Genomic DNA, 13,857 nt, shown 5'->3' with positions numbered 1-13,857 from the left:
GGGGGGGGGGGGGACTTTGTGTTCAGTATAAGTAAAAAATATATATAAACTTTATTTATTTTACAACAATTATAAAACAAGTTATTTCAACTTATATTATAAGTATTAATCACTCTTGTTGGCCCGGTTGTTAGCGCGTTGTGGGTCTTATTGTGGGAGGAAACCGGAGTACCCGGAGAAAACGCACGTGATCGGGCAGGTGACCCCAACCGTTTCACGTCCGTTCGGGGAGTCGAACCCCGGCCGCCTTGGTGAGAGGCAAGTGTGCTACCCACTGCACCACCCGGCCACCATGCACCACCCGGCCACCCTAATATATATAAGTATACAACTTCCCCCAGCTGAAAAGTGTAAAACGCTGTATAATAAACAGCAAGTACAATATATCTAAGCCATCGCACTAATAATCAAGCCTATATAATTAGAAAGTTTGAAAATACGTAGCCAAACGTGTACATTCTGATTTAAATTTATATAATGCATTATCATTGAATGCAATCAGTATAACAATTAATGTAGAAATAATTGTAAGTAATGAATAATAAAAAGATTTTCCAAATGTAACAAACAGCTTGCTGAAGTTCTTACATTTAATACCAGGACAACATTTACATTGACCGAGTTATATTAATAGTCAACCCTTCATTAAGTTTTTATGAGGTCATAATGACCTAAATAGTATTAGTTGAACTTTTGAGGTGTATGTGTAATTAAAAATTGCAAATAATAATATCTGTTTTGTCTACATGTAAATATGAGTGCGCACTCAATAATGGCCTAATATAGACCCACGAATGCATGTAAATATTTCCTGATATAGAAAACAATAATTGTCTGTTATACATGTAGATCCATGAATGCATGTAAATATTTCAAAATTCTTAAACATAGTTAACAATAGTGGCCTATATATAGACCCATGAATGCATGTACATATTTCCTGATATAGAAAACAATAAGTGTCTGTTATAGATCCATGAATGCATGTAAACATTTCTAAATTCTTAAATATAGCTAACATTAGTGGCCTATATATAGACCCATGAATGCATGTACATATTTCCTGATATAGAAAACAATAATGGCCTTTTATAGACCCATGAATGCATGTAAATATTTCTTAATATACCAAACAATAATGGCCTCTGATAGACCCATGAATGCATGTAACTATTTCAATTATAGCAAACAATAATGGCCTATGATAGACCCATAAATGCATTTAAATATTTCAATTTCAATTACAGCAAGCAATACAGCTTGTATGACATAGACCCAAGAATGCATTGAAATATTTCATATGATAACCAGCAAATAAAATGGATGATTAAAGACCTATGAAATTAAAATATTATCATGTGTTCCATTGGTAGTTGGTCATACCAGGTATAAACAGTTTTAGGTATATTTATTATAATGGGATTCCATTGGTAGTTGGTAATAAATATACCTAAAACTGTTTATACCTGGTAAGACAAACTACCAATGGAACCACATGATAATAAATATACCTAAAACTGTTTAAACCTGGTAAGACCAACTACCAATGGAACCACATGATAATAAATATACCTAAAACTGTTTATACCTGGTAAGACCAACTACCAATGGAACCACATGATAATAAATACACCTAAAACTGTTTAAACCTGGTAAGACCAACTACCAATGGAACCACATGATAATAAATATGCCTAAAACTGTTTATACCTGGTAAGACCAACTACCAATGGAACCATAAGATAATAAATACACCAAAAACGGTTTATACCCGGAAAGACCAACTACCAATGGAACCACATGATAATAAATATGCCTAAAACTGTTTATACCTGGTAAGACCAACTACCAATGGAACCATAAGATAATAAATACACCTAAAACTGTTTATACCTGGTAAGACCAACTACCAATGGAACCACAAGATAATAAATATACCTAAAACTGTTTATACCAGGTAAGACTAACTACCAATGAAACTACATGATAATAAATATACCTAAAACTCTTAATACCTGGTAAAACCAACTACCAATGGAACCACAAGATAATAAATATACCTAAAACTGTTTATACCTGGTAAGACCAACTACCAATGGAACCACAAGATACTAAATATACCTAAAACTGTTTATACCAGGTAAGACTAACTACAAATGAAACTACATGATAATAAATATACCTAAAACTCTTAATATCTGGTAAGACCAACTACCAATGGAACCACAAGATAATAAATTTACCTAAAACTCTTTATACCTGGTAAGACCAACTACCAATGGATCCAACTTTTCTTCTAGACGAATCCTCATTTTTTTTAAACGAACAGTACCTTACAGTTATTACCCTTATCATCAACTTCTTTGTGTTGAGAAAGTATTGGAAAATAGGTTATTTTATATTCTGCCCTTATTTAAGGTATCTGCAATAAAAAAAAAAAAAAACAACACTCTTTTTCAGCACATATGTAGCATCATGTAGTAGATAATTATGTAAATGTCTAAGGGCCCGTAACCCTCTTTTGATCAATGAATGGTAATGATTTAAACTGGATAGCGATCTGGCCTGCAGGTTACACCTATATCTGTATCTAAAACGGCACTAAAATTGTCCAACCCTGCTGTTTTTCCTCGGGGCTTCTCCGGGTATTTTGGGGGGGATTTATTTCCCTTCATACGCTTCTAATATCTATTTATAATTGTGAACAACTTTGAATGACTTTTAGGGTTTAATGAAATTTCATCGTGTTCAGGTTATCGTTCAGAGGTATGTTCCAGTCTCCCCAAAATCTAGATCCACTTGATTGGGACCTCTGGTAGACCAAGGGAAACGGAGTAAAAGACCGTTTATTCAATTTTATACCACTCCTTGTCTGAAGCATCATTCCTTCCTTTTTTAATTTATTATCAACTTGTGCATCAATCATACATTCCGCCTTCCTACAGAGTTATTGCCGTTTGTCCCTTTTTATACCGGAGTTTGTCTTTCACCTACATTCACTAAGCGTCTTATAGATATGTAGTCGTTCATATAAAGTAAAAATGGAAAATGAACTTTGCATTGCGAACATTCTGTTATATTTTCTCAATGATAATAAACCGAATGGATTCTGTTTACTATTCACTAGTTTTGAAAACAGAAGTGTCTATTCCCAACAGGTCATTGTCAGTAAAACAGATACGGGATCCAGTACTTCTTCAAAATAAAATGTGTTGTTTTTTTCAAATTTACCATATTCGCGGATCCAAGATAGACAGTGTCATAAAAACAGACATTTCTGGAACAAATGCTTACACGTTTTTCTGATCGTATATCAATAAATAAACTTTTGAAAGGCAAGTGCTCTATCCACTGCACCACCCGACCACCCAATCGTATACGAAAATAGGCATTTGGTCTCGAATAAAAATCTTTCAAAACCAATGTATTCAAAAACATTATTTATTTCATTCTTTGAACTTCAAACTTTTGAACACTTTTCATGGGTTTAGTTTTGGAAAAGAATTTTTCGTCGTCTAATGCATATCTACAGTACACAACGTTCGTTCTTTAGCAACACAACAAATATACTACCTCGCCTGTATCTCTTTAAAGTTGAGTATCATATTGTAACGTATATATACCTTGCCAGTGATACACATCAAAGTGTACAGCATCCTCAATCGAAATGGTATGCTTTTTGCACTTATTTTGGGTTTTTTCATTTTTTTTCAATCGTTACTCCCATTCAAAACTTAAACAGATTCGTTACCATACCAACAGATCCCTTACACATTATTTTGGTCAAGGGTTACACTCATGCTACTTTACATTATCACTAAAACAAGTTTTAAATCGATGTAATGATCACTTGTGATCAAATATATGCACTTATCTCAAATGTTCACATAACCAAGTCGATTTTATCTGAGAAAATAATGCACCAAAACAGAAACGGGACCAAAGAGAACATATACGTTACATATTTTCTAAGTGATGTGATCCCTTATCCTCACATATCCCACCCTTTTCTTTCACAAAAATATATTTATAGTAGTTAAATTTATTTGAACATCTCCAATAACGTACACAAATTAACCATTATTATATATGCATTCATGTCTTTCGATTTCCTAAGATTTGAAGATATTCCCCATGAAAACTAAGCCAGCTGATGCAGGTACAGTTTGTAAAAGGTCTAATTACATTGTTCCCATCAAAATTACACGAAACAGAATTAGAATCTAAAGTATCATTGTAAGAAGCTACGATTAAAGAACCATTTACAACGTATCTGTTTATAACGTATCTGGTCGGCAAAACTGTTTACGTCGGCAAAATTAAATTCACTCGGTATACACATTGTACAATAATGTTTGACTTCAGTTTTATAGTGTAAGGTTTAAAAAAGGTTCCCATGACAATGAGTACAGTTGTATAGGACAAATACAGGTCACGTATCTTTTGAAAATTTAACGTACAATCCACGAATACCAAGTTTCATGCAGGAAACTTGATGCTTACGGAATTAATGTCGATTGATTTATATGCGATATAAGATACCTTTAGTCAATATACAAAGATTTTTTAAACTTGTATTCACCGATAATAAATGCTTGTATTATAGATGTTTTGTTAAGTAACGTATCTGGCAAGACATTTTGCGACAGTAGATAATCGCCAAAAAAATTTTTTTTTTAGCTTAAATTGTTAATATTGAATTAATTAAGTTTTGTTTAGACATAAGTAAACTTGAACTATGAAGGAAAACATATGAATTTTAACTAAAATGAAAGAAAGCTTTTTGTATCAGAAAAAGTGACGCGACAACGATTATTCGAGTATATTGGCATGTTCATGTACACTTTATGAAAAATGTACCGTACGTTTTCATTCAAATTTTTGTTTGTTTTTGGAAAACATATCAATGTTGAAACAGTGAACTATAGTTTTGATGTTTAGGCTACATTATATGTGATGGAAGGATCATGAAACATGATTTTCGGTTAATGGCGCATGATAAGTGAGAATGGGCGTATAGTGTATGATGGTGGATTGTCATGTGCTGAATTTGGGTCTTTTGTCATCTGAATACGATGTTGCACTGTGAATGTATGGTCTTTAGTGTTTGTATATTAATACGAAAGTCGCTGAATTTGTAAAAAAAATACATGTATTTTGAGAAGGTGGAGGGTTGTATGCTTAAATGTGTCTCGCATCGTTCCCTGTACAGAATTATGGCCATTTATTCACTTTGAAAAGCGATATTTTAAAATAACGGCCCAGGAAGAAAACTTTTGTGCATAGCATTGTTTGAAGCACCTTGTCTTATATATTCAGCTCACGAATTAAAGTAAATTCCGTTTTCCTTTTTCAACATTTTCTGATTTAATATTTTACTCTCTGGAGTGATATAGTATAACTGTACTGTTTTCTTACTATATTTCAATATTTTATTGCGAGAAACACGTGTTAACCTCAATGTGTTAATAACCTATAATATGTTTTAATAATTAAGATTAAATATTAAAACTCCCCCGCGGTAACGTCAGGACAGTTATACTTAAGTGAGATCAGAATCACTGCTGACAAAATGGAAACAGCAAAGCACGTGACGAGTGTGTACTGTTTCGCCTTTGCGATAATCTTGTTCCAGTTTACGATGAAATTGGACCTAATACTACTGCAGTTCAACAATAACTCTAGATTAATGTAATTCTGGTTTTGAAATTGAATCACATTTTATGATTTTTCGAGATATAGTAAGTCATTTTTGTTAAAACAAATTACGGTACATATCGGTTGACAAAACATAATCAAATTACCAAAAATCAACCGTAAAATACTGATACATATATAACAGAGTCTCCATTGACCTCGTTTCAAACATATAGAAGTTTTTTTTTAAAAGAGCAATTATCCATCTTCTCAACGCTATTAAGCATTTTACTGTACATCAACTAAAAATGTTGTTTATGATGCAAGAAAGTTAAGTGGGGTCGATTTTTCGACAACAGGTGCTTTCCTCCCTTCTCGTGTATATCATCATATTTGGAGTGGCATTTCTACCAGAACTGAAAAACGTGTAAAATTACTCTAAACACCATTGTTTAGGTCCAAATATAGCTATAACAAATTAGTATGTCCCTGTGGTCCCTGATACTCGTTTTGGTTTCCTGAAATCATTGTATACAGTAGGACAATATAAAGTACGTTCTGGAAGTAACAAGTATCCGTCAAGTGATGGAGGCAATGGGTTCTGTCCCAAGGCCGGGATATACCTTAGTCATTAAAAATGTCGATTGTTATTCCCTGCTTAACGTTCAGCATTAAGGGTAAACGCGGCTACTGGTTTAACTGGTGTCAGTATAATGTGACCGGGTGGAATACTGTGCTGGGTGCTTTCAGCATGATATCGGCATCAGATTGTCGCTATCGCAAGGAGGCAAATACCCCAACATACCGTCTCTAGCACACATACTCACATACAACACACGTGGAGGCACGTCCTTAAATGACATAAGCTGTTATATGACGTTTAACAAAACAAAACAAAACATGTCTTCAATATAAAAAAAAATCTACGAATGGATTTAAAATAAAGACTTTCATTTAATGCGTTAAGGTTAATCAAACACATAAGAAATACAACTTCTTTTTTTAAATCTTATTTTCACCTCAACTTGTTTGTATGGATTGGTCCCAGTAGTGTGTAGCACTACATACCACAGCTGTTATAAGTTGGACAGTCGGCCAGGTTGTTCTCAAGGTAGTCCTGTAGCGAGCTCTGTATTGTCACGCAGTCTCCTAAAATGTTTAGATTGTGACTAATTGTTCCATAACCTCCATTTTTCCAGTCGTACAGCCATCGTAATGCACAAGTGCACTCGATTTTATTGAATCTGAAGTCGAGAGTGAGATCATGCTTAACAAGTCTTAAGATTTTCAGGCCGCACGGAATCTTCGTGAGATTTGTGTTCCGCATCTCGACCAAGTTGATGTTTTCCGACTTATTAAAGGCGTTGTCGGAGAGGTAGATAATCGGATTGTCGTTCAGCTTTAGTTCCTTTAAATTGGTGAGTTCCTGCAAGTCCTTTCGTTCAATGGTGTGGATACCGTTTTCAGAAAGGTCTACTGATTCGAGCGAACTAATATACTGAAGCGTGCCAGGGATTCGGGTGATTCCGCAATTGCGAAGACTTAGATGTGTGATCTTGTGGATCGATTTCGCGGATTCCTCACTCACAAACTTCAGGTTATTTCCGTTCATGGAAATTTCTGTAAGATTTCGAAATACCCCGAGGATATTTGGGAACATTGTTATGTTATCATCGTCGAGTGAAATTTTGGACAGGTGTGTAAGATATGTACTCACTATTGGGACATTCATACCGAAGTCTCCGATCAGATGGTTATGATTTAGGGAGAGCTCCGTGAGGTAGTTCAGTCGACCCACCGCCAGGGGTACAGAGTACAGGTACGTGTTACTAATGTTGAGCTTTCGTAGCGTGTTCTCGAAGCCGTAAAAGGAGTTGATAGGCATAAGAGAAAAGTCTGCTGCAGTACAGTTCAACTCCTCAAGTCTTGGAAAATACTTAAGTGTCGTCGGCCAAGTGTCAATATCCGGTGTAGACCCAAACGCAAATCGCACCAGTGTATTACCTATCTGCTTCATGGTCTCGATGTGATTAGCATCTTCAAACCCCGATATACCATTAAAGGAGACGTCAAGCCCCTTTAATGCTGTGATGTGCCTCACGGCATTGGGAATTTCGCCAAGTCTGTTGTGGCTCAGGTCAAGGTCATTCACAAGTAAGCCGCCAAACGCGTTCTCTTCAAAATCATTATTTCTGAGTTGGGAATGTGTGATGGTAAGTCTATCTACCGTTAACGACTGGAACGTATTGTTGTGGATGACAAGACCATGACTGTTAGTAATTGTAAGGATATTCAGCTCTACTGGTGCACTGAGAGGGGGCCAGGAGGTCAGATTTTGACAAAGAAGGTCACCTTTTACACAGGAACATTTGTCGGCTGGATACACGGAGTTGTCATTGGGCGGACAGACGTCGACAGCGCCCTCTGTCAGCGTCAAAAGGCAAGCGACCAAAAACACCTGAAATGTGAATAATATAGAGTGTTCAATGAATGTACCTGTAATTTGATTTAAGGAGGCAAATAACTTTTTAAGCTCATAGCTAATGACTATTTTACATTTACTTCCCCAGCAGCAGATTTCCATATATAGAGTAAACATAATGGAGGCTGCCAGGGTTGAGGGGCCCGGGGTCAACCCCCGAACAATAAAATTGTCCTCACGCAGGAGTTGTTTCTCACGCCATACACCTTTTATCCATTTAATATGTCAATTCATTTTATTTGTTTTTAGTATGTAGTATATATATAGACAGACAAATATATTTCAGATATCAACGGATCCATCCGCTTTCGTCCGACACCCTGAGTCCTCTACGATGTGTTAGAAAAAGAAGTACATGCACCATTATGAAAGAAAAAGAGACGGTAATAGGCAAGAAATATAATCCATCCCTGATGTGAGGTAAGGATAATATAATTCAAACCCTCGGGATAAAATATTGAACAAAAGACCCTCGGCAAAACCTCGGGTCTCCTGCCCAATATTGTATCCCTTGGGTTTGAATTATCTTATCCATACCTCACATCAGGGATGGATTCTATTATTCTTGCATACTAGACCGAGATGTCCGCATTCCCGGCAGTGCTGGAAAATGTTTATATTGTTTAAATTAATGAATTTAATCTATAAATATCTTAATAGTTTAGATGCTATGTTGTATATAATTGTGATATATATTTCATTGATAATGGTGTCTCATGTAGGTGAACACTGGCCGGACATTTCTTATGAATAGTTCTTAAACATTGTAAAAAGTATTTTATGATACATGTATGTAGTGAAATGTGTGACACGTTAAACAATATTAGTTATTTATTATTATTATTATTATTGTTATGAAAGATTAAAAATCCTTAAAGATGTACACCTCTGTTATCAGATGTGTATGAATATTTGCAGAATTGACAAAAATAGCACTTTCTTTTCAATTATGGAAGTAAAATTTCTTAATCTTATTCTTTTAACTCAGAAAATCAATTCAAGTTACCCCTACCCCTTATTTTTTAATGACAAAATACTCATATTCAATTTTTCATCATTTTTTGCAGATTTAATGCTTGATATAAAAAGTTCTGCTATTAAACTTTTTTAGATATTAAGAAGATCAAACGAAAATGTTTTCTCTCTCTAAGTCAGACAAAAAAGTAGGGGGTCCGTGTGCTTCCTTTTTGTCCCATCATTATTTGTATTATTTGAGAGGCCGAGGTTCCTTAACGGTCACCTGATTTATGTAAAAACTGATGTTATCGATGTTGCCAAATGAAAAGGAATAATTTTGTAACAAAGGTAACTACATGTAATGCAAAAGTAGTGTGTACGATCTGGGTAGTACATGTAATATGTACAAATAGTGGTTCTGTGAGTCAGCTGAATTATGGTAAAGCACCTTAAGACCCTTCCATCTATGAAGAGTATTTGATTCTACCATATCTTGGTCTTGAGAAGAATTTAACCCTTTTTGGCCCCACCCATCAGCCCCTGGGGGTCAGTCAGGGCTGATATGTGCATACCATCAAACTTCTATCCAATGCTGATAATGCTAACCAGGTTTAAATTAATTCCAATGGAAATTAAACAAATGTTGGTCCAAAATGTGATTTCCCTATATAAACTACAGTAAAGTTTATCCCCTCCCCAGGGGAAAACGTGATATCCCAGGGTCATGAAATTCACAATTTTGGTAAAGCACCTTAAGACCCTCCCATCTTGGAAGAGTATTTGATTCTACCATATCTGGGTCTTGAGAAGAAGATTTTTGAAATTCGACTTTGTCACAGGTGACCTAAAAATGTATAATTTTCCACCTTGTTGCATATTATTTTCATTATATTGAACATTATAAAGTTGTACAACAAAAACGAACTTGCTACAATTTAAAAAAGGTGACACACTGACTATTTAAGTCATCGATCAAGCATCAAAATAGTGAAATTTGCTTTTCGTGAAGCGAAATTAATAAACCGAAATACGCTTTTTTTTTTAAATGGCCGCCGAATTGGTCATTTTTTTAAATTCTTGTGAATTTTTTTTCTAAAAACAAGACATCTAAATTTTTGACACATTTTTCAGATGCGTATTTGCTATTAAAATCGATCATGTTTTTTTTTTCAAAATTGCAAAAACCCTTACACGAGATCAAACCGGGACTTGAACGTGATTGAAACCCCAGAAGAGTACTTCCTTAAATAAGTTCCTCTTTCATAAGATATGAAACGGTTACTGTACAATTTCTTCATTCTAGTGAGCCTCCGACGAGCACAAATGAACAAAAATCGTTTCGAGTTTCAGAAATCTTTTTCATCATATGATGAAGACATTTTGCGAATATTACGATTACTGCTATTGTTTTAGATTATTCGTTTAGTCTAAAACTCCGTTATCTCGGCTATGCACATGTATCCCTATTGCCCTTAGTGTAAATGTACATGTAACGTCATGATGGAATAGCGGTTTGGGAGACTGTGACGTCATACACAATATGCATGACATCAACATGACGACATCGATAACCTGACCTTGTTAAAATGATGAAAGAAATTGAATTCGTTTTAAATATCCATGCGAAGTTTGTGGAAATCATTCAGATATGTTTGTTTTAACTCGGCAGGGCCTTGGCGAAATGCAATATTTTGACTAGTTTCACGGATCTTCAATAGAATGGTTATTCATTGAAAACCGAAAACAAGTTAGTGATTTTATCCGCCGATTTGGATTGATTTGTAATGTAGAACATGGTTTTCAGGAGATCAGATACCACAAACTGACCCACTCTTCCTGTAACACTGTATGCTTAGATATAAAGGCATAGTGGCAGATGTCAAAAAAAGATGTCATGTCAAAAATTTAAAACAATATAATTGTCAAAATAATACCTGTCAAACAGACACATTACACATGTCAGTTACCTATTGACACGTGTCAATCACACACAATATGATACGTGACAATCACATACCATGTGGTACGTGACAATCACACACAGCGTGATACATGTCAAACACATACCATATGATAATTGTTAAACCGATAGCATGACACGTGACAATCACACACAATATGACACGTGACAATCACATACCATGTGGCACGTGACAATCACACACAGTGTGATACATGTCAAACACATACCATATGATAATTGTTAAACCGATAGCATGACACGTGACAATCACACACAATATAACACGTGACAATCACATACCATGTGGCACGTGTCAATCACACACAATGTGGCACATGTCAAACACATACCATATGATAATTGTTAAACACATAATATATGACACGTGACAATTACATACCATGTGGCACGTGTCAAGCACCTACCATATGATACACGTCAAACGACACATCATACGAAATTTGTCAAACAATCACAATTTGAATAATTTTTCCAACAAAATCTTATCAATTGACACACTTCAAATGAATAGGTCATACCAAATATGTCCGACATTACCATATCAGCTGACCATCGCTCTAGGCATGGCCAACAGACTCAGGTGACAGAGAAAGATACAAAGTATCAAATGGTGCTAGCGATCGATACATAATCTCATTGGTACTATATCTAGAAATACATCTTTGCGAATAAGTCCCTGGAAGAAAAATAGTAAGAATTAGCTCACACGAAAATGAAGTGACTGGCAGTATAAATAATGAAAAATAATTGATAAAAAAACTGTACACGATTAGAAGGATGAAGATTATTTCTGATAATACCATAAAATATGACAGTAACATAGAAGAAATGCTTACTTGAAGGTGTTGGGTAAACAATGCGATTTATGTACTTTGTATTAAAGAAAATTAAGCATAATTTTAGTAAACTTCGTAATAAAGTCGATTTACTTTTCTGTCACTTTGAATTAAATATCAACGAGCCGACCGAAGAAAAAAAAAACAAATACACAAAAATATCCTCAAACGCCACCGTACACTTTCTACTTTAACAACCTGACAGGGTTGTTTCAGATTTCACGTGGACTGTACTTACGTAGACAAGTATCTTCATGACGAGGATTTGAAGAAATACTGAAAAATAAACAAAACGTAAGTAAATTGAAAAATATTTGATTAATTTGTTCCAAGTTAAATCAAGTAAAAATAAAAAGTATGTACATGTCGCTTATCGCATTTTCGTTTAGAAAAGAAACATTGCAGACTGACACTTTTAATTGCCTCGCCCCTGTTTCCTCTCCAGTTCGTGTCTCTTCGCTCCTTTCATCCTCATATCCCTCTTTCAACACTCGTACTCTCCTCTGCTTTTTTCACTTCTCCTTCCTTTTAATATTGCGAACCAATCCTTACCCAACTTTCGGAAAAGAATTAATGTAAGCGCTGAGCTTCTTTTGCTATAACTACACTGTATGTTTGATTATTGAATACAATACTTTGTAAATCAAACCTTACCCCCTCTCCATAACCCCTTACCCCCGGATATGCATCAAAAAGTGTATACTTACGTGTATATTGCTGAACACACCGACAATCTGTCCGAATTGCCCAAAGGACTTAAGGAAACACTAGATAAAGGATATCTGTCACAGGTCAGAGTTCAACTTCTGTGTTATAGAGATCGTAACGAACTATTAATCTGACGGGAAAGTCCCTTCACACGATTCCATATACCTAACAGGAAGTCTTTGGTTCTAGGTTCAACACCATCTGGGTTAGTGTTTTCTTCCCTTAGATATTAGTAATAATGAGGACAGAAGGATGGTGAGATTGGCGAGATAGAAGCGGAGGAGAAGAATATAGAAAGATATACATCCTTTATATAGGGAGCGGATAGAGAGATAAACATTTTTTTTTTTGTATTTTACGTCCTATTAACAGCTATGTTAATTTAACAACGAACCATCGAGGCCTACGTGGGGCAGTCGCCATATGTTGGTCGCAGGTTAGTGGTTTTTTCCGGGTACTCCGGTTCCCCTCTACCACAAAATCGTAAACACGGTCAGACGCCTTTTAAAACCACTCAGCCACCTCAATTTCAATTTATTACCAAATGCACATTGCATATAGGCGTACAGAAATATACATATAGATAAATACTTTACAAATATCTTATACAATGGCGGAGAACATATGCAATAGATTCAATTCCATACATAATAATTACAAATTCATGAAATAATCATAAGTTGGGGAAAACTTTAAGGTTTTCCTAAGGTAACTTAGCGGACTCCTATCAAGCATAATTTAGTTGTTTATAAAATAATACATATAAAGCCTTAATTTAACCAAATTTCTAGGAAATAACAAAACTTCAAAGCCAATCATACAACCTCAACATGAAGGTAGTACTTACTTAAATTTCTAATAAGTTTAAAAATTTTGCTAGACAGTAGCTCTATTAATTTAAACACAGAAGGACGAATACGATAATATGGCTTGGTATACGATACACTTAATTCTAAAACTACAGGACACATAAGAATGAAATGAAACTCATCCTCGACATCTCCAAGATCACATAAAGTACACAATCTCTGGTTTCGAGGCCCTGCATTATATCTACCTGTCTCTATATTAAGGTTATGTGCTTGCAATCTATATTTCGCAAGAATACATTTATTTTTTCTAAATAGCGGTTTTGTAAAATACCATTGTAGATCAAAACGGTCAACAATGTGTTTATACAACAAACATTTTGAAGATGTCTCGAATATGTTTCTCATTTCCTGAATAAAAGTATCCTTTATGCGTTGTATTTA

The 13,857-nt window shown here is 35.0% G+C and overlaps 1 protein-coding gene across 2 annotated transcripts; it reads right to left on the bottom strand.

The window, feature by feature from the left end:
* Nucleotides 1–6,577: 6,577 nt before the first annotated feature.
* LOC110452215 (chondroadherin-like) lies at nucleotides 6,578–12,698 on the bottom strand. 2 transcript variants are annotated; one of them, XM_021500589.1, is made up of 3 exons: nucleotides 12,604–12,698; nucleotides 12,135–12,172; nucleotides 6,578–8,095 (listed from the first exon to the last, which is right to left on the bottom strand). In XM_021500589.1, the coding sequence occupies exons 2-3, from the start codon at nucleotides 12,150–12,152 to the stop codon at nucleotides 6,698–6,700; spliced, it is 1,416 nt and encodes a 471-aa protein (XP_021356264.1). In that variant the 5' UTR covers nucleotides 12,153–12,172; nucleotides 12,604–12,698; the 3' UTR covers nucleotides 6,578–6,697. The 2 variants fall into 2 exon arrangements, with proteins under 2 accessions (XP_021356264.1, XP_021356265.1); XM_021500590.1 differs by lacking the exon at nucleotides 12,604–12,698 and adding an exon at nucleotides 12,308–12,547.
* Nucleotides 12,699–13,857: the final 1,159 nt, after the last annotated feature.

The sequence above is a fragment of the Mizuhopecten yessoensis genome, unplaced genomic scaffold, assembly GCF_002113885.1.
Source record: "Mizuhopecten yessoensis strain PY_sf001 unplaced genomic scaffold, ASM211388v2 scaffold6491, whole genome shotgun sequence".
Lineage (NCBI taxonomy): Eukaryota > Metazoa > Mollusca > Bivalvia > Pectinida > Pectinidae > Mizuhopecten > Mizuhopecten yessoensis.
The sequence above is the reverse complement of the archived record's forward strand: the minus strand, read 5'-3'. Positions and strand labels throughout refer to the sequence as shown.